This window comes from Botryllus schlosseri, chromosome 12, assembly GCF_051294905.1.
Source record: "Botryllus schlosseri isolate E-star chromosome 12, Bs_hap1, whole genome shotgun sequence".
NCBI lineage: Eukaryota > Metazoa > Chordata > Ascidiacea > Stolidobranchia > Styelidae > Botryllus > Botryllus schlosseri.
Window position 1 is genome coordinate 18595399 of NC_137247.1, and position 22370 is coordinate 18617768.

At 39.3% G+C, this 22370-nt stretch overlaps 2 protein-coding genes across 2 annotated transcripts; one reads left to right on the forward strand and one right to left on the reverse strand.

Annotated features, from left to right (window-relative positions):
- Positions 1-820: 820 nt before the first annotated feature.
- LOC145451593 (hydroxylysine kinase-like) lies at positions 821-18483 on the reverse strand. The gene is made up of 4 exons (XM_080329802.1): positions 17845-18483; positions 10264-10514; positions 3830-4004; positions 821-1713 (listed from the first exon to the last, which is right to left on the reverse strand). Exons 1-4 carry the CDS (start codon positions 18044-18046, stop codon positions 1292-1294), a joined length of 1050 nt encoding a protein of 349 aa, XP_080185928.1. The 5' UTR covers positions 18047-18483; the 3' UTR covers positions 821-1291.
- LOC145451600 (P2X purinoceptor 7-like) lies at positions 12528-13738 on the forward strand. Its single transcript, XM_080329808.1, has 4 exons — positions 12528-12839; positions 12910-13021; positions 13087-13311; positions 13373-13738. The coding sequence occupies exons 1-4, from the start codon at positions 12776-12778 to the stop codon at positions 13527-13529; spliced, it is 558 nt and encodes a 185-aa protein (XP_080185934.1). The 5' UTR covers positions 12528-12775; the 3' UTR covers positions 13530-13738.
- Positions 18484-22370: the final 3887 nt, after the last annotated feature.

Sequence of the window (22370 nt, forward strand, 5' to 3'; positions counted from 1 at the left end):
GAAATAAAAATGACAAAAGTGGCCTGGTGTAAATGACCATATAGTAGTCGACAAACACCATGAATACCTCAAACTGTGACATCGGTCACTAGGTCGAGATGGATGTCAGTTCAGGAGTCCTCAACTGGTTGGTCGTTCGGCATCCCAGTATCTGTTCATTAACATCGCATTGTGTGTATTGTATATTGCACTGTACATTATGTGAGTGTTTTGGGAAGATGAAAATATAATCGACCTGAGCCAGACTCAAGTCGCTATTTTCTGGTGACTCAGCTCAACTTCTTGAAAATGAAAATTGACTCGACTTGAGTCAATTTGTGTATCGACGCAACTCGTACTCGAGTCATTGCGCATGACTCGAGACTGGGTCTGTCCAGACAGGCATTTCTTTGTAATTTCGATGAATAGTAAATATATCACTAGTTTTTTCAAGTCATGACGTCACGAATATTCTATTGTGACGTCATAATTGATTGACAATTGAAAATATAGCTCCTTTGACGAAATATCTGTAGGGCCTACTGGCCCGGGGCCTACTATAGCTGTCGAACCGTCTATTTTGAGGGCTCCGATGGCTAAATCGGGTGGTAATTGTGCGTAGGCTCATACAACATGTTTTTTGGAAAGTCGACGAAACCACCATTTTACGCATTCAAGTGACAAAATTCTAACCCCCTTCCGAGCGAAACACCAGTTCTGCTGTTGAAAATATGACGAAGACAGTCTTTTGAATCTATGAAGACATTCGGAACGAACCACAATGGATATGGTTTTCAAACACTCGAACGCCCCTACATTACCTGTCGCTCAGACAACGCAATTTTGCCCATATTTTTATTGAAATGAATGTTGCATAGATAGTACAGACTTCATCCAACATGTTATGGCAGCATACTCGATTCATTAAGCATGAGAGAATTCGATGACACTACACAAGATCATTCATACATTTACGAAGAATGAATATGTTTGATCAGATGATTGAACTTATTATTGCAATTCTCTTTGCGTTGCCGCGAATCCACGACGGTTGGATCAATGTTCAGGACCGGCTGAGATTTTGAATCTGCATCCAATGGCGTATTCACACAGAAAATTTGCAAGAAGATAATTGTTTTCAACAATGAATTCGACTCTTATAAAATGTGACGTACCCGGAATTATGACGTCACAATAAGACAACGACATAATTGAAAACGTATTTTGCTCCGTTTGGCTGCACCATTGTCCACAACTGCTGGAGTGCTGTGGTTTTGCTGAGACTACGACCCAACACGCGCGTTGTGGCGAGCTATAAGATGTATTGAATAATGCGGTCTCTGCCGATCCTTTTGAGCTCTTCCAAGACTCTCGGTACATGTTTTGATTGCAGGAATATAAATTCGCTATTATCTGGGTCGCAGCTTGCCAAGAAGCAGCCGAAAATATACGAGATACAAAGTCGACTCGTGACCGCATCAAACAGTACTCTCTTCTCAACAGCGGTCAAGGGATTAACAGCTTGATATCCACGGATCACCGCTGCCGCTACAGGGCTAATGTCACATCCGATAGCTACCGCCTTGGTTAACAAATAAGCGATGGCCACACCGAGGTCGCCGACTAGATACCCGTAGTGACAATCGTCGAAATCGATGATACCTCCAAACTCCCATTTTCCGTCAATCTTTTTGAGTATGATATTGGTGTCGCTGAAATCTCCGTGGTTGAAACCTTGATTGAATAATTGCACATATGTGAAAATGCAACATAACACGAAACATGGGGCTGTTCAATGTTTCCCAAATTCCATGGCATTGTGTTGAAATTATGATGCTGCACATCAAATTTGACTCAATTCCAACCGGTAGACGCGGTGCAAGCGCAAATAGAAACTTCGTCCAGTTTGGCTATATCAAGTTTTTTGAACAGCCCTACGTAGCACTCATGAAAGGCAATGAAAAATCACACAATGTAACTAGAATTGTGTATAATGCATCATCCAACGTTAACTAATATCAAATCAGCGATTGAACCTATGAGCTACGCCTTCACTCTGTATATTTATGATTGAATCGCTTCAAATGATGTTAAATTTGTTCATCAAATCACAGAATTTCAGACTGCACAGAATCGCCATCAATTTGACTGTATCATAATTCACTACATAATTTGGTAGTGAATGAGACCAACTGACCAAGTCCCATGAGTGAACTGCAGTATTTCACAAATTTCACTTAGCAGTACGTGTAACTTAGGGTTGCCATATTTTTGTGAAGCAAATTCCGGACACTCTTTAGCGCCCACTAGCGGATTTTAAAATGAGGTGTAACACACTGACCGTCAATATGACGTCACACTAGCAAAGCATTGCCCATCGACTATATACACGATACAGGAATGAAGTGGAGCATAGGTCATGAATTGGGCCATCTGTAATTTGAACTCTGGTGATTGCTACTTGCTAGGGTTTGCAATAGATTCCTCCACGGGCCGGATGAAATCATCTGGCGGGCCGTGTCTGGCCTGTCAGGATTGTGTTTGACAGCCCTGCTATACAGTTAGGTCGGTGCGGCTATCTGTTTATGTGTTTTAATCAGGTCCGAAACAACAATCCCATTCCCTCCCATCCGCCCAAAAAGCACTGATCTTGAGCCCACCATAGGGTAGTCGATGTAACTTGTTGGGCACTTACTACATGCATTTGGCTGTTAAATTTTATGTATGAATTCTGTCAATAATATTGATTCTTCGATATATTAGGCTACTATAGAATGCACCAGCAGGTTGCATATCCGGTGATTTCCAACCTTTTATGCTCGCGATCTTGCGATCTTTTATGCTCACCCTACTTGAAAATGTTCCGTGGCAAAGCTCAAAACCTGATAAGCTGATTACTAAAAAAATTCAGCCTGCCCAAACTTACTCACGGCCTAGGAAACTGATTACGTCCAACATCATCGCGATCTCCAGATAAAGGCGGACTACCCCAAGATTTGGAACCACTGTCTGTGATTGAAGCGTCCAATCGGCCTTAACCAACTCTAGGAATATACCGTTAGCTTATAATTACGATTACAATCAGACTTATTTCAGTAAATGATGGTTATTTATATTTATTTTGATTGCATTTTTTGACGAGGGTGGTGCCTGGAGCCCATACTAATATCATTATACGTTGCATTAACTCGCGGCGCAAAGAACAATTTTGAATAGCATAAATCTGCTTGAAAATAATATTGTTTATGTTTATTTACGAAAAACTTTTGAGCCTGCTTCAAGCCTTCAAAATTCCGGACGTATGGCAACCCTAGTGTATCTAAAATATTAGAGAGTTACTGATAGCTGTATTAGAGACAGAGTAGTAACGAAAGATGTCAGGAACAAAGTCCTTCCACTTTTTTGGAGTACTCCAGTGTTGGTTACTTGTGCTAGGTCTGCTTAACAGATTTAAGCACAAATATTACTTTTTACACTTTGTATTTCGCGGAAAAGTAGTTTTTGGATAAGTTTGGAACACTTCTATGACGGAACTTGTCATAGAAGTAGTAGTAGTAGTAATAATAGTAGGATACTTTCCAGACTCATAGTCTGTACTTCTTCCCGAGGTAATTTTGACATGTTCGTGTCCACTGTCCAGTCTTTGAGTAGATATTGGGGGTGTTACTGCTACTCCTCCATCTACTTAAGTAGCAACCCTGATTACTTTGACTATCTCTGTGTAGGAATTCCAATAAATTATGAGTGACGGATAAGGAAGATGCATGCAAAAATGAAAGACAGGACTTGAATGCAACTCAGGAATATGTAGGCCCACATTTGTATAAGTAACGATTATGCATTTTCTTACCTGTGCGTAGGTACTTCAAGGATGGCAAAAAATTTGTTTCGTATGAAGCCATGAAATCCTTGATTTCACGCACCATCTTCTCATCTTGTACGCTTGAAAGCTTTTCCATTGCATTCAAAGCATTTTGTGGCAGCCATTCGTAGTGTGTATCGGTGTCAAAATCAAATTCAAGGCGCTAGAGAACAAAAATGCAGTTAGTATTACGACATAACATGAAACACAAAACCCGATTCTTGGCAATACCAATGTTGGTTACCATATAATTGATGGTAGGTATAGCGCAGGATTGTAACCAAGTCACATGGCTCCGAGTCACAAGTCAATCTCACTTTTATAGTTTGATCGAGTCAAGTCATGTCACTTTCACTTCACCACCGAGTCAAGTCATAGAGAAGAGGGTCGAGTCCGAGTCATGGCATTATGACTCGAGTCCAAGTTATGGTGTTGACCGCTCAGTTTCCAGCTAAAGTCTTGTTAAACCAACTTATAAATAAGTTTGTTTGGTGATATCGATTACTTCGCATTTATAATATGCTAATTTTTGCCACTTTTAGCAGTTTCTGGTCGCATTTTCAAGTACCAGTATCAATGGACGAAATCCCAATAGTGGTTACTTTACTTCCCTTTGAAATTACAACGAAATGTGGGTCTTGGCCGCCTGAGTCTCGAGTCATATGACTTGAATCAAGTCGTTTTCGTATTTTCAGAAAAAGACTCGAGCCAAGTCAAGTCATCAGAATATCGTGACTCGAGTCATTACAACCCATGGTATAGCGTGTGTGCAATCAATCATAACTGTATTTCAGGGCTTGATTTCAAGGCTGAGCAATGACAGTGCAACGACATAGCTTATAAGATATATAATAGTATGAGCAATTGGTGATCATTTCAGAGTAGTGCAGTCCGACACCCACACTGGACAGCACATACAGCACGATAAACTTCAGAAAATGGTTGATCAGATGAGCTACTTTTGCGGCTAAATTTACTTTTCCATCTGTTTCCACACACGATTTATCATCCAAGTACAGACATAGCATTGGAAACTAAGAGCATACAGCATTGCTAAATCTGACCGGTTACTGGTATCACAGGCAATTCCAGAACACAAAGTCTTGGTATTTGTTAACTATTCAACAAGCACTAAATGCCCTCCAAAATTTAATCAATAGAGCAATCGGTGGAGCATTATGAGAGAAGTTTTGAGCAGAACGATGTGCTCGGATTGGCGAACATGAGAACATAAAATTACGAGGAGGATTAATTTTATTGAATTAATTGTTCGATTTATCCTGAACAGTATGGTTGGTGTCATTGTATGCACGTTTTAGAGTTGTTCAAGAATGACTTTTTCCAAGTTTGCTGGCTATATATCAGAGATGAGCGGATTTGAAATTTCTATGTCCTAATCCAATCCAAATCCGAACCTCCAAATCCAAATCCAAATCCTAATCCATAACTTTTTCATATTCAAGTCCATGTCCAATCCTAATCCGATTCCAATTGGGAATTCAGAAAAAAAACTAATTTATGCAATGGTGGGATTCGAAAATTTTCTTTCACAACCAACGATTCACTTCATTCAAGATAACCTAGTAACCATAAGTACATTACTAACTGATCTGAATAAAGTTTGTCGCCATTCGCCACACGACATTTCAATCTCCCAGAAAATACATAAATCCAATCCCAATCCTAATCCGTTCTGAAAAAAATGTCTAATCCAAATCCAATCCAAATCCGACAAAATTTCACAAATCCGGTTTTTTCAAAACCTAATCCTAATCCATGCTCATCTCTGCTATATATATAATTATATATATACCGGTACATAAATTAGGCAAACCTCTCAAGCCACCACTGGCAAGAGTTCAATCGTGCTGCCCTCTACAATTACATACCACACTCAGGGTGGTCATTACCGATGTAGTTCTAAATAGCTGGTTCGTGGTACAGGACTTGAAGATAGCATTCAATACAACATCCATTGCAGTAAAATATTTATACAACTCAACGACTTTTCGGGTGCCTCTTTTCAAGAGTTAACGGCACACTGAAGGGATTTAAACAGAACGAAAAGCAAAACCAAAAGGGCAAAGTATGACGTAAACGTAATAATCAGAAATTACATACCATGAAGTCCGCAATGTAACAATGGCAACAATAACAAACTTTGAACTGTACGGTACGGTACTATAGTAACAACGCAATTTGAAACTAAACAATAACAAACACGAATTAGAACACACTATGGGAAATTCGAATAGTATATTCATATTGAAATGAGCCCGTATATTTTCGGCCGACGCTCGTCAGGGGTAATCGTCAGCAACTAGTAGAGAATTGAAAAGAACATTGTATATCAACAACCGTACCGGTATCACAAAATATGACGTCACCAGCATGAAATTTCGAATGGGCATATTTTGTGATACGGTTGTTGATATACAATGTTCCTTCCAATTCTCTACTGGTTGCTGATGATTACGCCTGACGAGTGTCAGCCGAAAATATTCAGGTTCATTTCAATTTGACTATACTATTCAATTGTATACTGAAGTTCTGTACCTCCAAGAAGCTCTTCAAATATGAGAAATTTGTTAGTTATACAGAAAATCTTTGTCTACATAAAATAGGCTTGGTCAATTGGATAATGGTTGATTCCAACACTTTTAAATGGAACAAGGATCATCATAATTTTGAGCGCAAGAAGGGTTCTCACTTAAATGTTGGCCGATTGACGAAGAGTATGCTTGATAATCGTTATAACAGTCAATTTTTGCAGTTCTACTTTTGAAGAGTATTCAAGTAGTTTTTGCCTACTTGTACTTCTTCAAGTTCTCCTGTACAGTTTTAACCAAACTTGAATGTATTTTTGAAGATTTCACCTATTTGTAAGGTCATTTTGCATTAGACACAAAGAAGCGAACGATAGCCTACATCTTGCAATTTCATGTGTGAAACTATTTACTTAAATTGTTTTCAAGACATTTCAATTTTTATTTCCCTCACTTGAAGTAGTTTTGAAACTTCTTTGAAATTAGTACTTGTACTTGTAATCGAATAGAAATTTACTTTTACACCTGCTTGAGTAGCAACGCTAACTATTTTTACAGCCTAGTCTGAACCTACCAGCATTGCAGTTTAACATAATCATTAGGGCAAGTTTTTGTTGCACTAAAATCGTGAGAAATTGGACTTGATTTTAACAAAAGGTGCAGTAAAAGTTGCATTCATAATTTTTGAGAATTAGTACGGTTGAATAGTATATTCACATTGAAATGAGCCCCTGACGAGTGTCAGCAGAAAATATTCGGGTTCATTTCAATATGAAAATACTATGCAATTGTATATTGAAGTTCTGCACCTCCAAGAAGCTCGTCAATTCTTTATGGTATGAGTTACTCGAAAGGTTCCGTTGTGAATTAGTTTAGGATTTGTAGAGTGACTGCATGTTCAGTTTCTTGTTCCGCTATTCAAAAAATCTTAAATTTAAACGACAAGATCAAGAGAATGAAGAGATCTATTTACATATAGTTCTGGCACGGTCGAGCTTGGCTGGGGTAGTTGAACGTCTAACTTGCAAGCCATTGCGTTAGCATTGAGATTCAGCTAATGCTAATCCACCATATAGCTCTTCGTTATGCGAATCAATGAGAATAGAACCTTCCTATAAACAGTTTTGTGGCGTGTTTTTTTAAATCACTCCTTCACATTTTACGCAATATTTGATAACAGTTGCAGTAACAATTTGCATGAAAAATAGAAAAAAGTCGCAGCATAAAATTCCTACAAATACCTTAAAACAGGGGTGCCAAGCGATTTCATCCGGCTAGCGAAGCTATTTTGTATAGATTGAAAAAGGCATATATTATCCAGCACATTTGTAACAAATGTGGAGATTATTTACAGAGAATAAATACTACCGTAGTTAATCTTCCCGTCTACCAGACCACGACCTGACATATCGATCTCGCCTCCCGACACATGCCACCTTTTTATGCCTTCTTTTTTACATCGTCTAGGCCAGATGGGTGTCTGATTTTGAAGACTACTTCCAGTCATTTCGACACCGTCCTATCTTTAATTGTATCGCAGTCTTGAGGTGTATTGAAATGGTGAAAATTGTAGCAATAAATTGAATTGAATTAAATAATCCCTCAATACAGCAAATGCCGAGCACGTTCATAGGCCACATTATAACCACCCATTACCCATTGTGATTTCACATTGGTAACCATTGGGAACAAGTCAGTGACATTGTTTCGAGAAGGAAAAAGAGCACACTGAGTTCAGAGTTATGTATAAGAATGGACCAAAAAGCAGTTATTCAAGGTAGCGAAAGCGCCAATGCGGAACCGTTAGATGCAGTATATATGGAGAATATATTAGATACGAAAATTTATAATTCAAATATCTATGGTCACACCGCTGTTTCACTTCTGACCCAATAGGTCCCCGGACTTAGAGAAACCCGACTCGTGATTTATGATTAATAAGCCATATTCCAGCGTCCACATTTACAGTTAAATATCTTGCATTCATCACAACGCATACGTAGGGCTAATTGAATTCAATTCAATTCAATTCAAATTCAATTGAATTGAATTCAGCTTCAATGACACGATGTTCCGTCAATGTAATGGTATTGCGATGGGTTCACCGTTGGGACCTAGTTTGGCCGATATATTCGTGGGATACCATGAAAAGAAATTGTTTGGAAACGTCGCAAAACCTCTCCTCTATTTTAGATATGTCGATGACACCTTTGTTGCCTTTAAAAATGAGCGAGAGTGTAATAATTTCTTCGAAAAATTGAACTGTCTCCATCCAGCTCTACAATTTACCGTGGAAAAGGAAACTGATGCTGCCCTTCCCTTTTTAGACGTCTTAGTAGAGAGATCAGGACAAACGTTTTTAACGTCGGTGTACAGAAAACCTACCTTCACTGGTCATTATATCCGTTGGGATTCATTTTGCCCGAAGCGGCGTAAATTAAACCTTATTTCATCTCTTGTCAATCGGGCCTTGCGCATCTGTTCACCGGAAAAACTGTCACGCGAATTGGATTATATCCACTTGATTCTGTCCAAAAATGGCTATCCAGACCAAATATTAAAATGCTCCATCTCCAGGGTTTTGAAAAAGTCGGATATAGCTCCCAAATACGGACCAGAAAAATGCCCGGCATTTTTACACTTACCTTGGCTAGGTAACGTGTCGGTAACGTGTCTAACCGTTTTGAAAAACTCATTAAATCGGCTGTTCACCGTTGGTATTACAGCGTAAACACGCATGTGGTGTATACAACGAAACCCTTGTTACCCAACTCTCGAAAAGATGTACTTCCTGCCTTTGATGCAAGTAATGTTGTTTACCAATACAAGTGCCACTGTGATAGTAGGTATGTAGGACGTACATCTCAAAGATTGTTTGAGCGTATTAAGCAGCATATCCCAAAATTGATTCGGTCAAAAACATGCGCAAATGATCGCACGGAGCTCGCACGTCAGTGCAAATTGGCTGCAAAAACAGACTGCTATGATGATTACCAAGCATATGCTTCGTCAATTGGTCAGCATCTGAGTGAAACCCTTGCCTGTGCACAGCACTATGATGACAATATGTTCACTGTCATTGCGCGTGGTAGGTCTGTGTTTCATTTAAAAGTGTTGGAGTCTACTATTATTCAGTTGAGCAAACCTATTTTATGCAGACAAAAAGATTTCCTCTATAACCTACAAATTTCTCATTAGTGCGTGTTGTTCCGTGCGTGTAATTGTTTATTAACAAATTGTGCTGCTACTATAGTACCGTATGTCCGTATACTTCATAGTTTGTTATTGTTGCCATTGGTACAATGCGAATTTCATGGTCTGTGATTTTGATTGTTGCGTCATACTTTGCCTTTTTGGTTTTGCTTTTAAATCTGTTTAAATCCCTTTAGTGTGCCGATAACTCTTGAAAAGAGGCACCCGAAAAGTCTTCGAGTTTAATAAATATACTGCTACAATGGATGTTGTATTGAAAGTAGGGCTAATGCGGATTACGACTAAAGCAAGGGAAGCATGGAAATATGCCAACTTACATCGTCGTTAGCCCCACTATTTTAGCGGTTCGCAACTATATTATTTTTGCCAATTGCATTGTTCGCGAATAATAGTGTTGTGACTTGCTAGAATAACACCGCTATGATCCGTGTAGTGTCTTTAAATGCGTGATATAATACGATATTCAAGTGAGAAGCAATGACATTATGTAATATTTTGGAATCAATTTACGAGTTCAAAGCTTGAATCTGGCCCGCGACGCAATTTGAGTTTGACCCCCCTGCCTCAAAACATCATACTGCGTAAACTCTGAGTATTTAGGAAGCTGCCGGAAGCAAAAACTGCAAAAACTTGCCCTAATAATCATGAAACAGACATCCATACTTGACTAATTTTATGAAGATTCCCGAGTTTTTCACCGCAACCGTAGCTTATCTTCAGGAAATCCTCGCTACTCAACTTGACCGAATTCAGGGACTGACCGGGTACGAAAGACAGCACTTGAAAATAGCTGGTAGAGTTGCCACTTTTGTGACGCACGTAGGTGTCCCCACTGTGATTCCGGAATGGTTTGCTGCATTCGAAACCATTTTCAGATAAGTGAAGCATGAAGGCATGCTGGAGCTCAAAGTTATCTGAAAATAATGTAAAATATTGTGCCTTCATACGATTTAAAGTCAAAGTTGGAACTTGGTATTAATTGCAAGATCCCAGCCAACTAAACATCTATACTGGTATTGCATGTTTATATTGGAGTGTGATCAGACCAGCTCGACCAGTCTTAAAATGTTGTATCGGTCATTCCCTATCTGACGCAAAACATTGTTTTTTACATTGTTATTTTTGTTATGTTTTTCGGTTGGACGAAAAAATTAGGCCGCTCTTTCTCTCTCTCTTGACACAGCTTAGTTGAATAGACCGATAAGATCTGCATCTAGGCCTATATTAGGGTTGTTCAAAAAGAACTTTTTTTCTGGATTCTGGGGATGCACAGGTTAAATTTTTAGGTTGCCAAAAAACCACTGCACCTCAAATTTAGCTCGATTCCAACTGGTAGATGTGAATACACAGGAGTTAGAAAATTTTGCATTTATTATATATAGCTGGTTCGTGGTACAGAACTTGAATATAGCTTTCAATACAATGTCCATTGTATAATAATATTTATTAACTCGAAGACTTTTCGGGTGCCTCTTTTTAAGAGTTAACGGCACACTAAAGGGATTTAAACAGATTTAAAAGCAAAACCAAAAAGGCAAAGTATGACGCAACAATCAAAATCACAAACCATGAAATTCGCATTGTACCAATGGCAACAATAACAAACTGTGAAGTATATGGACATACGGTACTAAAATAGCAACGCAATTCGTAAATAAACAGTTACACACACGAAACACATGCACTAATGGGAAATTTGTAGGTTATAGAGGAAATCTTTTTGTCTACATAAAATAGGTTTGTTCAACTGAATAATAGTAGACTCCAGCACTTTTAGATGAAACAAAGACCTACCACGCGCAATGACAGTGAACATATTGTCATCATAGTGCTGTGCACAGGCGAGGTTTTCACTCAAATGCTGACCGCGCCCCCCCCTGAGAGCCTCCCGCGCCCCCCAGGTTGAGAACCCCTGGTTTAGAATCAAGGGTCTGGCCGGGAATGCACAGAATTTATTACGTGCGGTTCATATTGTTGTAATAACTTATCTGAGCCAAACTCCCCAACTCAGTGAAACTCATATAATTTTGTAGTAGGGCCTACCCAACTACTGCTCACTACAAAAATAATTTGCAATTTTGGTCTCAAATTTAAGACATTGAGAAGATTTGGTCTCATTTAAGCAAATTTAGTCTTGTCTTAATGATGAAGTGAGGTCTTAAAATCGAGACTGTTTCAGCTTTTCAAGACCATATTAAATTGTCAAGATTATTTGGTCGTTAAATTAAGACTGATCAAACTTTTCCAGACCATATTGAATTGTTAAGATCATTTGGTCTTAAAATTAAGACTGATTCAGCTTTATAAGACCATATTGAATTGTCAAGATTATTCTGTCTTATAATTAAGACTGATCAAACTTTTTAAGACCATATTGAATTGTCAAGTCAAGATTATTTGGTCTTAATATTGATACCAATAAACACTTCTTAAAAGACATATTGTGCTTTTTAGGACAGTTTTTGATGCATCAGTTTTTCTGGTCTTGTTTTTAAGAAGAATTTTGCTAATCAACAAACATCATGGTCTGTCGTCTTATAAATCAGAATGGTAAATTGCCATGAGCCAGGAGCACAAGACAATTTCTTTCTTTGACAAATTTTGATCCATCAAAGGTCATTGCAAATACTATCTAGCGGTAGCTAGAGAGCGGAGAGCCAAAACATATTTGGTGGTGCCATTCAAAGTAACGTACCTTGTCACTTTTCACTTACACAATGTTGGTGGCACGTCGCACCCACCACAAATACTATCATATACTCAGACTAAAGTATATATTGTTTTGAGGATTGTATAAAAAGTGCAAATCCAGGTATGTTATGCTTCCCTTCATGCAGAACCTAACACTGACAAGAATACGTCCGCAGCACTCGTACTATTTTCATGCAATTTCGGACTTAATTTTAAGACGAAAAATTCTTGTTTAAGGTCATCTATATCGTCAAATACAACTTTATCTTATATTGAAGAGCTTTTCATGCTGAACATTTATAGCTAAAAACGACTGCCGAAAAACGCAGCATGACGGAGAATTTTAAAGTTGAATGTTGAGAATCCCGACCTTACAAAAAACGAGCTGCGAGTCAGTGATGCGTTGTATGACGTCAGATTGTGTGCAAAGTCGGCAAGTCGCCAAGGCAATCCAACGCTAGTTAGTTAGCAACGCTAAATAATAATGGAAAGAGATACCAGTGATACATCTAGAAGCGGAAGTTATTCGGAGGAATTTTCGGACGAAGGTATCAATTATATGTGATATCAAAGAAATATATAGCCAACGCCTTTTAATTAATCTACTTGTGATTTTAGACGTTCTTGATCCTACCGAGTTAGAACCCATGGTTTCGGATGGAGAGGTCAGCACCATCAATCCAACCCCAGTACCTGACAGCAATAGCACAAGACAAGGCAACACCGAATGGTGATTATAGCGATCCCTCTCGTCACTTGTCCAGCATGTGTTCAATACTATATTTTATCTATAAGGTGCCAGTGCTCGCTGTGCCATGTTATGCCAACAGGCAGAGAATCAGTGTGCTGTAAGGAGCTCAGCTACGTACGCGACCGTTTGGACTATCCTAGCATTAAGTGCATCACGGAGCACCCTGGATTTTCTTCGGTCTGTTTGGATAGATGGGTTCTTGAAACAGCATATTATGGGTATAGGCAGCAATATGGAAGGCAGTCGACAAGCAGATACACACTACACGAGTAGGCTACGTGTAGGTACATATTCAGCTCAGCAACTATGTATATCAATTCTCAATTGCAGGAAATTGAGGCATACATCCTACCGTAATTTTGTGCGATGGATATGGGGATGGTGTGGCAGAGACAACAGGAAAGTTTTACCTTCGTGCGTGGTGACAAGAATCAAAAAAGAATTTACCTCTGACAGCTATAAAGGATTCGTTTTTAATCATTCATGAATATATTTGTTGAGAAGTAAAGATGTCGTTCTGCGAAATTCAATGTAGTTAGTGAGTAGATGGATTGTGCAGTGTATACAGATATAGTCGAAGCAGCCACTGCTGGCACTTAGGCAGAACCATGTAAAAAAGTAGCAAGTAAGAAGTAAGTGCTATAGGCCTAGTCTGATCTCAAAAACAGAAAATTGTCGAGTAGAAGTAGCACGAGTAACCAATATCTACGTAAAGTACTATATTACTAGTCCCCTGGTAATCTATTAGTAGCACGATACATTCCTTGTTGTAACGGCATTAGTACTGTAGGCCCTGTTGTGGTCACTGAACTGCCTATACGATTCTAGATGTAGAGCTGTCTTCCTTTTCTCTGCCAGCGCCACAAAGTCCTGTAAGTTTCCCTATGTAATTACACGCGATCCTGAAGTATTATCGGTATATTGATTGAAAGTACCAATTGATCGATGATACTTATATTCAAATGATAAGACAATACGGTATTGAAATAGATCGAAACAACATAGTTTTGAAGACCCAGCAAGATCGATAAATATAGTGCCGAACGTCTGGTGGGCCGATTACTATTGATACGTACAGAGTACCCTATCACACCTATATCCAGAATGTTTCCTTAGACATGACCAAGAAATGATCTCGAGCATGCGCAATCAAGCGAATACAAATATGGCTCTCAAACTATAGACCCCCCAATAAACATGAAATGCGCATCGTAACAGGCCTACACAGCAACTCATTTGCCAATCGGTACAAATTACCACGCTACCCACATATGCATATAGCATGAATTGGAAAATATATAATAAAGTGGCCCATCTTTCAAGTGTGATGGTATCTGCTTCTGTGAGATCTGATTGCATCACTTCTCTCTGTTTTTTCTGACAGTGATGCAAGAGGTGGTGGTATTTCTGTCTTCTCCAAAGGCAATCCGAACGTGATACGACGCTCGACTTCGGCAATCAGTTTCTCACAGTAGTCATATGTAGCATCCTCAAGAACTTTCTGAACTGAGCAGCCCTTCTTGTATTTGTGATATTTCACAGCATAAAGAGGTGTTCCAGCAGTACTTAGCCGATGCTTCCTCGACACGTTTTCATTAAAATGAAGTACCGCTAGCTGCATTCTTGCTTTCTGGCTTGAGTAGTGGTAATGGTATAATTTCGGACAGAAGTGATTGAGGAGTGCGTTGAAGGTCTCGTTGCCCGAAGTATTGCTGGAATTTGAAAGCTGTCGTATGTCTTTGCACAGCGATTTTGAATATAGCACTTCCATAACTTTGTCGTAAGCGAATGAATCCGGATTGAACCAATGTCGAGGTCTTGACAATTCACCATGCTCACAAACTGGGAAAGAATCATTGTTTGGGTGTTCATGTACATTAATTATGTGCTGACCAACTGCACTCCAAATTTGCTGATTAAGCTCTGGGTTGCCATTCCCACGTCTCGCACAGAAGTAAACCTGGCTGCCCAATGACTTTTGCCAACGTCCAATAAGCTCACAATCCTTTTTTTTAGACAAAGATGAGAGCTTCTTTTTCAACCCTTTGGCAATATGCCACGTATCAAATGTATGTCTTGTGTTCGGATGATCTAACCGCAAATATTTCCTAATTTGAGGATGTCGGTCTGTGACAAGCTCTTCAACTGTAACACTGGATAATGCACTCAAACATCGCCTCAGACCTTCTTTCTCCATATACGCACTACCTCCCGTTTCATTTGACTGAACCAACTCGCAGCTCAAAACTTTCCTTGAGGCGGTATCCATTAGAGTGTATATCATATACTTTCCGCTATGTCCTGGACTGTCAGCCCTCCCATCACCAGATAGTATCAGTGACTTTCCAGCAACCATTGTCATATCGCACTCATTTGCAGTGGTATATACATGATTAACAGCTGGAATCAAATATGCTTTTTGGTAGTGCATATACGTAGAGTAGGAAATCGACTGTAAACCCATCAAACGAAACATTTTCAGTGCTTTCGAAGGAGATGATCCACTGAACATGATAGCACTGCTCATCACAATGTTTCCTTCACTCTTGCCTTCCCTCAAGTACTGACTTTCCCACGTACGGTGATAGTTGCATGACTTGTCAGGACACTTTTGATCAATTTTCATCAAGGTGCCATGGCATGCAACTTTAATGTCGGCTTCCATTTGGCACAAAGGGCAGCTTGAAAAAAGATCAATGATCTTCTGTTTTTTAACCATCACAAATCCACTGGTGGTGCATTCAATTTCTTCAGTTACATCGCTCATTTCTGATTCCTCGTCACTCTCAGCATCATACTCAGAGTCGGTATCACTCAAATTGTATTCACTTTCATTGCTATAATCCCCCACATTGGGGTAATGAATATAGCTACTACCAGCCTGACATGAAAAATCTTTCATCTCCATTATAGCATTCACACCCTTGCTCCTATATGAACTCAGCTTAACTTTATTTGTCTGAGTCACTTTATCTAATAATATTCGGTGATTGGAATAGGCATCACCAGCAGAAGTACTCTCGCCCATAGATGATTCGATGATATCCATATCACACGGATCAGCTTCCTTGGCATCATGCTTGATGACTAATGCACCCGTTCTCGCCTCATGAAGCTTTGCCAATGATGTTGTGTCCCTCGATTTATTCAATACGTTATCATGAGTACGCAGAAAAAATTTAGTCGGAATAGCATCCTTTTTTAGCTGCACTTTACTGCATCGAAAACCAGCCTGCCTGTGAAGATCGTTTATAGGCACAAAGCATTCCGGTTCAAAATGGTTGCAACACAAAACACAACTTAAGAAGGAGGATGGTTTTTCTGGCGTTCCCAACCAATCTTTCCTCGTTCTCCTAACCGCATCAACCCATGCCTTGTGTCTTATAGGTTCAGACTCTTTCCTGGGGAACGCATGCAACGAAACCTTAGGTTCTGTATAAGAGTCATTTGAGCACCCGTAAGCCACGCATCGTTTACCGTTTTTTCGTCTCCTCTTCGATAGGCTGCTATCTACTCTGTCCATATTCCTCGATACACGCCAAAGTCGCTAATCACTTTACCAGAAATAAGGAACAAGACAACAGATCGCCAAATATGTACCACGATGAGTGAGCAACAGAAATAAAACTGCACACAATCTGACGTCATCACACGCTCGACTAATTTTGTGTCGTTTCAGCGGGGGGTTGCTGTTTTACGACCGATATCTTGAAAAATACTCATTTTCTGCCAAAACCATATGTATTTTCAAAATCAGTGGAAATATATCTACCGAATAATGGAAAGTCGATTTAACCGATGAAGATGTCCTTTAATACCGATTGGTCTTTAAGACATTTTTCAATAAAAAGTCACTTTAAGACCATAAGACCAAATTTGTCTTATTATTTTTTGCAGTGTGACAGTATAGCCTCAGATCGACCCAATACAGACATCAGCAGGACATAGTTTATTGTCTATAAAAGTAACATACAAAATGTACACTGTAACCAGAGAGTTGGTTAAAGTTGTCAGCATTGCTGCTGAAGTAGAACCTTACTGATTCTATCTGATTAGGGTTTCTAAATATACCAATATCAGGAAATGAATTACTAATTTCCTTTAGAGAGAAAGAGAGATCAAATTTATTCTCATTCACACCATCGAGATGCTTTGACGATGGAGATACCATACAACGTTTACATAAAGTTATCTAATCTGCACCCCAATGGTTTTTCTCTTCCATGCTATCCCTGAATGCCAAGCGCCGAGCGGGATAGCCAACCAGTTTTAGTCTTAGGTCTGGCACGGCCGGGGATTGAACCCACGGCCTACCGATCAAGAAGACGGGCGTATCACCATTACACTATCTCTTGCAAGATGGAATATTTCACTAATGCTTTTTTGGAGGGGGCAGCAAATTCCTAAAAATAAGGGCCTCGGACTCGAAGTCAGCACTCTACAATGAGCCAGAAAGTGCCAGCTTTTACCAGATGTAAATTTTCATACTAGCTCTGAATGGTTTGAATTGATCATCATCATCATTGCTTTATTAGCAATTTTATCAGTTCAATACACCACAAAAAATGCGATACAATGAAAAGAAAGGAAGATGTCGAAGCGACTAGGAGTTGTCTATGGAATCGGACACCCACCTTGGCCTAGGCGATGTAAAGAGGAGGCATGCACACTGAATGAAAGTAAAGAAGATAATGAAAGTAACGAAGTAAAGATGATATCACTAGGTTGTTAATGTAATCAATCAAAATAAATGCAAGCTTGTTTCATTCAGTGGAAATTGAAGGAGAAAGTTATTCACTTACTGAAAACACAATTTCCATTTTCATCGACAATTTTTACAATAACTTTCTCTTGCTCTTTGCTCCGAGTCTGGCAGTGCACCAAATAGTTTCTGTTGACATAGCTATCGATTTTTTCAGTCTTTATGCTATGAAATCCGTATTCACTATTGAGAACAGACTTGACAGATTCTTCGGACTTGAAGTCAAAGCCCAACATGATCATACAAACAGATAACAGCTAAACACACACAAAAAAGGAATAATACACACAATGCCACATGGAGACATATACTGTATGGTTTTGTGGTAAACAATGCTCACAGTCACAATGGATTTCAAGACAAGCTTGAGTAGCAGAATTTCACATAGACCTACTGGGACGACAATGATAAATTATACATTCCAATCTTTTCATCTATCTATGATACTGAAGAGGAGGAGGCACCATAAGTCTTGAGCCAGTTGTACCAAATATTTATACTTAATAATACTAAAAAGAAACATAGCACACAATGCGACGCGCATGTCATGTGAACAGGCTGTCGAATCGACTTGGTGCAGTCTGTCAATCAAAAATTCGCTTTGGCATGAGGGTACTATAGATTGTAACACACCATGAAATTCTGGGCCTGAGACATCATCGCTTCATCTTACGGGTAAAATTTAGCTAATGCCGCAAACACGCAGCTGCAGAAAGACGAAAGTCATGCTGCAAATTTGCAGCCATTCAACCGTGTAATGTAAACAACGCTGAGATCACAGATACCTAAGTCAGGTTATCAATCAATAGAACAAACCACAGTATAGTAATTAATTAGGGTTTCCATATTTTGGAATCCGGAAACGAGGACACATTTTACAAGTCGTAAAAATCATAAAAATATTTCCGGACAAGAAAACTGCTGATGCTAAAATTTGTACCTGAATTTTATGGTGTTGACTAAAAAAATTGGTCATCTTCCTAATTCGACTCCCGAATTACCCAATTTTTAACGATGCTGCTGAGGTGTTGACTACAAAAAGGTCATTTTTCTAGTCCTACTCCCGAATGACCCGCTCGAAGGCAGCGTCTGAATTAGAGATTTCGCGTCATTTATGGCGTGTTTAGTTCATACTAACCATTACCCTGGCTTTCACAGCTATAAAGGTGGACGAGTTTCCAAAAAAAGAAGACATTTAGGCGTCCTCAGTGGACATTTTTGATTTCCTGAAAAGAAGGACATATGGTAACCCTATAATACTCGAACGCTGTGTCTTTTTCTGTCTCACTATTCAGAATCCAAATTTGAGAAGAACCCTAACGTAACACCTAAGCAGTAATGAGCCTTGACAGGTCCAGCGAGATCTTGATAATACTCACGTAGAACAATGATAAATGTAATGAGTACAAACAGCGAAATACCGGTCAGGTCTAATAAAGTAAAAAATGAATAGATGCACAACCACTTCATCGTGATTTAAGCTTTTTTGGTAAAGAGAATATTACGAAGTATCCCTGAATACCCAGAAGTCAGGGATATCGCTGCTGACAGCAGTTTTTGCACATTATGTTTTATTGCAGTGGTTCTTGAACTTTTTTCTTACAGCGCCCCTTTTCAGAAATTTTCATTTTCTGGCACCCCCCTGCATATTTTTAGGTTTGTACTAAAGACAATGGGGTATAGAGGACAAAGTTCTGGTTTGGATTTTGACTATTTGAAATATTTCGCATGGAATCTCACCCGCTAGCCACTCGGCTGATTAACGATCTGATAATTGTATGTACCTAATATCAACACCAGGGTCAACAACTATCTGCATGGGCTCAAGCCCAATGTATGCACGCGGATTCCACATCTGCGAATGGAGATTCGGTGAATTTGCATAGGGTTTTGTTTCATTGCTGTGAGCTACTACTAAAATTACCTGAAAATGTGTTATAGGCCGTACCAAGAATGCTCGGATTTAATTTAGTATGGTAAAATATATAGGGAATACTGCCCCCAGTTCTTAACTTTAACATGTAAGTAGACCCATTCCAAACAAAGCAACCCTTAATATAAAACGAACATGTGAGGTTGTGGCTCACAACCCTGAACAGTATCATTCATTATGTTGCGATGAAGAAATATACCGAGACTTTCATTTTGTATAGCTCTCAAATAGGCCTACATGGATATTTCGTTTATCATTTTTTCCCAGAAAGCTTCAAAGCATAGGCTATCGCTATATATCCATCGTACAAATACTTGAATGAGGTGTGAATGCTGCCAAGATCTTAATTTTAAAAGCGGTTGGACACTTTTCCGGATTTCGACAGATCGATTGCTTCAGGATGAAATACCTATAGTTCTAAACATTTATTCGAGAAAAACCTGATGCGATGGAGCTGTGAGGGTGAACTTTGTGATCTAAATGTATGCTAAAGAGGCACGCAACCATATTTTGCATTATTTATTATAACCAATGCGTTTTTGGAAGCATTGCATACATCGTTGTCGGTATAGTTGGCTCTGAGCATGACGAAAATATTTGGATATTTAATAAATTCAGTCAAAAGTTAATTTGCAATGAGAAGTCAGAGACATAGATCTATAGTTCGGCAAAGAAAACTGCCTTACCACATCATCTATACTGCTACGGCCTATATTTTCCATGCCATCAAATCGTTCCAGCGCCCCTCTTCCCCCATAACACATCCTGGGTGTTTCGCCCCCTGCAAAATCCAAATCACCACCAGGGGCGCTGATCAAAAGTTAAGAATGACTGATTTATAGAAACTGCGTGTTTCTTAGCAACGTTGCCTTGTCGCTAAAATATTTTAACAAATATTTAAACCTTCAGCGACCGCTAATGTCAAAAGAGCTATATTTACCTATATTTTCAATTGTCAATGTCAATCCACTATGACGTCACAGTTGAATATTCGTGAAGTCATGTCTTAATAAATAAATAAAAATCAATAAAAAACATGTATTAAACAAGGGCCTTGTTTTAAACATGTTTGTTTTAAATTGATTTTTATTTTAAATGCAACGCTAGCCTGTACCGTGCGCGCAGGGCCGTAACAGCACTTCGTCAGCCCCCCCCCAAAAAAAAACTTTGGTTTTGGGCCCCCCATAGTGTTATAGACCGAACGTCTGGGGGGCTTCGCCCCCCAGCCCCCCCTCCGGCGATACACTGTATACCACTATTCATCATTTTCATTGGGAGTTTCTTTAGTGAATCAGCTTTAGTCGCCTAAGCGCGCGAAGCGCGCAAAATTTCTAGTATTCATGATTTCATCGGTCAGTATGATCGGGAATTGCATACATTGTTATCAATTTTTATCTTCTCTCTGCTCACGTAATCAGATTTACCGGTAGAGCTGAGTGAAGTGTCTTGAAAACGGGAGGGCCCGTAAATAATGATTAAACATCTTCGGGCGGGCGGAACCGTTGATATGACTTCGTTACATGATGTTATTTCGCGACTTCCAGTCTGCTATATCAGAAAATATAGAACAGCCCAAACGTAGGCTTCTAAACTAAGAGAAGCACACGATTTCAAATTGGTGTTTCTTCACTGGCATAAAATTTTTCTCAGCGGGATGGTATTTGTCTTGTGAGGTTCAGATTGCAAAGACAGGAACATTCGGCGCCAGTCATTTAGGCGCCTACGGACAATTAAACCTATATGTATTTTGTATATATAGCGAAGTCTTTGATCTGCATAAGGGCATAGACCTTTTCGGCCAAGCTTTTCTCGCTGCCAATCGTTCTGGCACACTTCTTGGAGTCGCATGTTATATGGCCTAAAACTTGATTGTATGTCTTGATGGGTCGTGGCGCGGTAATGGCCCAATACCCAATAAGAAAGATAAATGGCTACGTAAATTCGCGCGCAGCGCGAAAAAATTTTGTAAAAATTGCATAAATTTTCAAAAAAGACTCTATGATTTATGCTAATTCACGAAATAATTTTGGGCCCCCCATCGAGCTCGGGCCCCCCCCAATTGGGGGGTTTGGGGTGCGGCAGTTACGGTGCTGCGTGCGCGTACTTACTGTAACTAAACTGATACGGCTCGTAAGACACAGCTTTTACATAATATCGACTGACAAGAATACCTAAAATTCAAGGTCAAGAAAATCATATTTCACAGTGACGAAATACGTGCCAGAAATTTCGCAAAGGGTGAAGCAAGCAGAGACTACGTGTAATGACCTCAATACCACAGAGATAGCTGTAGATTGAATGAAGGGCATCTTTGGTGAAACTATTCTAGCTCGAGTTGGAAGACGGTGGTTTTGCAAGGAAAATGTTTCCCATACCTTCAACTTAAAGTAGAGACCACGCATTATATCTAGAGCGCACTGCCCCTTTAATAATCTCGCTATATCATAAGACACCTGAACTTTGCGATAAAATGACAGAGTTGGAGCGACCTTGTCGTATAGCCTTTCAATCAAACAACCCCCTTGACACATTATTATTATTATTATTATTATTATTGACATTTTACAGTGGTGCTTCTCGCCTTTTCCAGGCTATGTGCACCACGACAGTAATTTTTGTAATGTTCATATTTC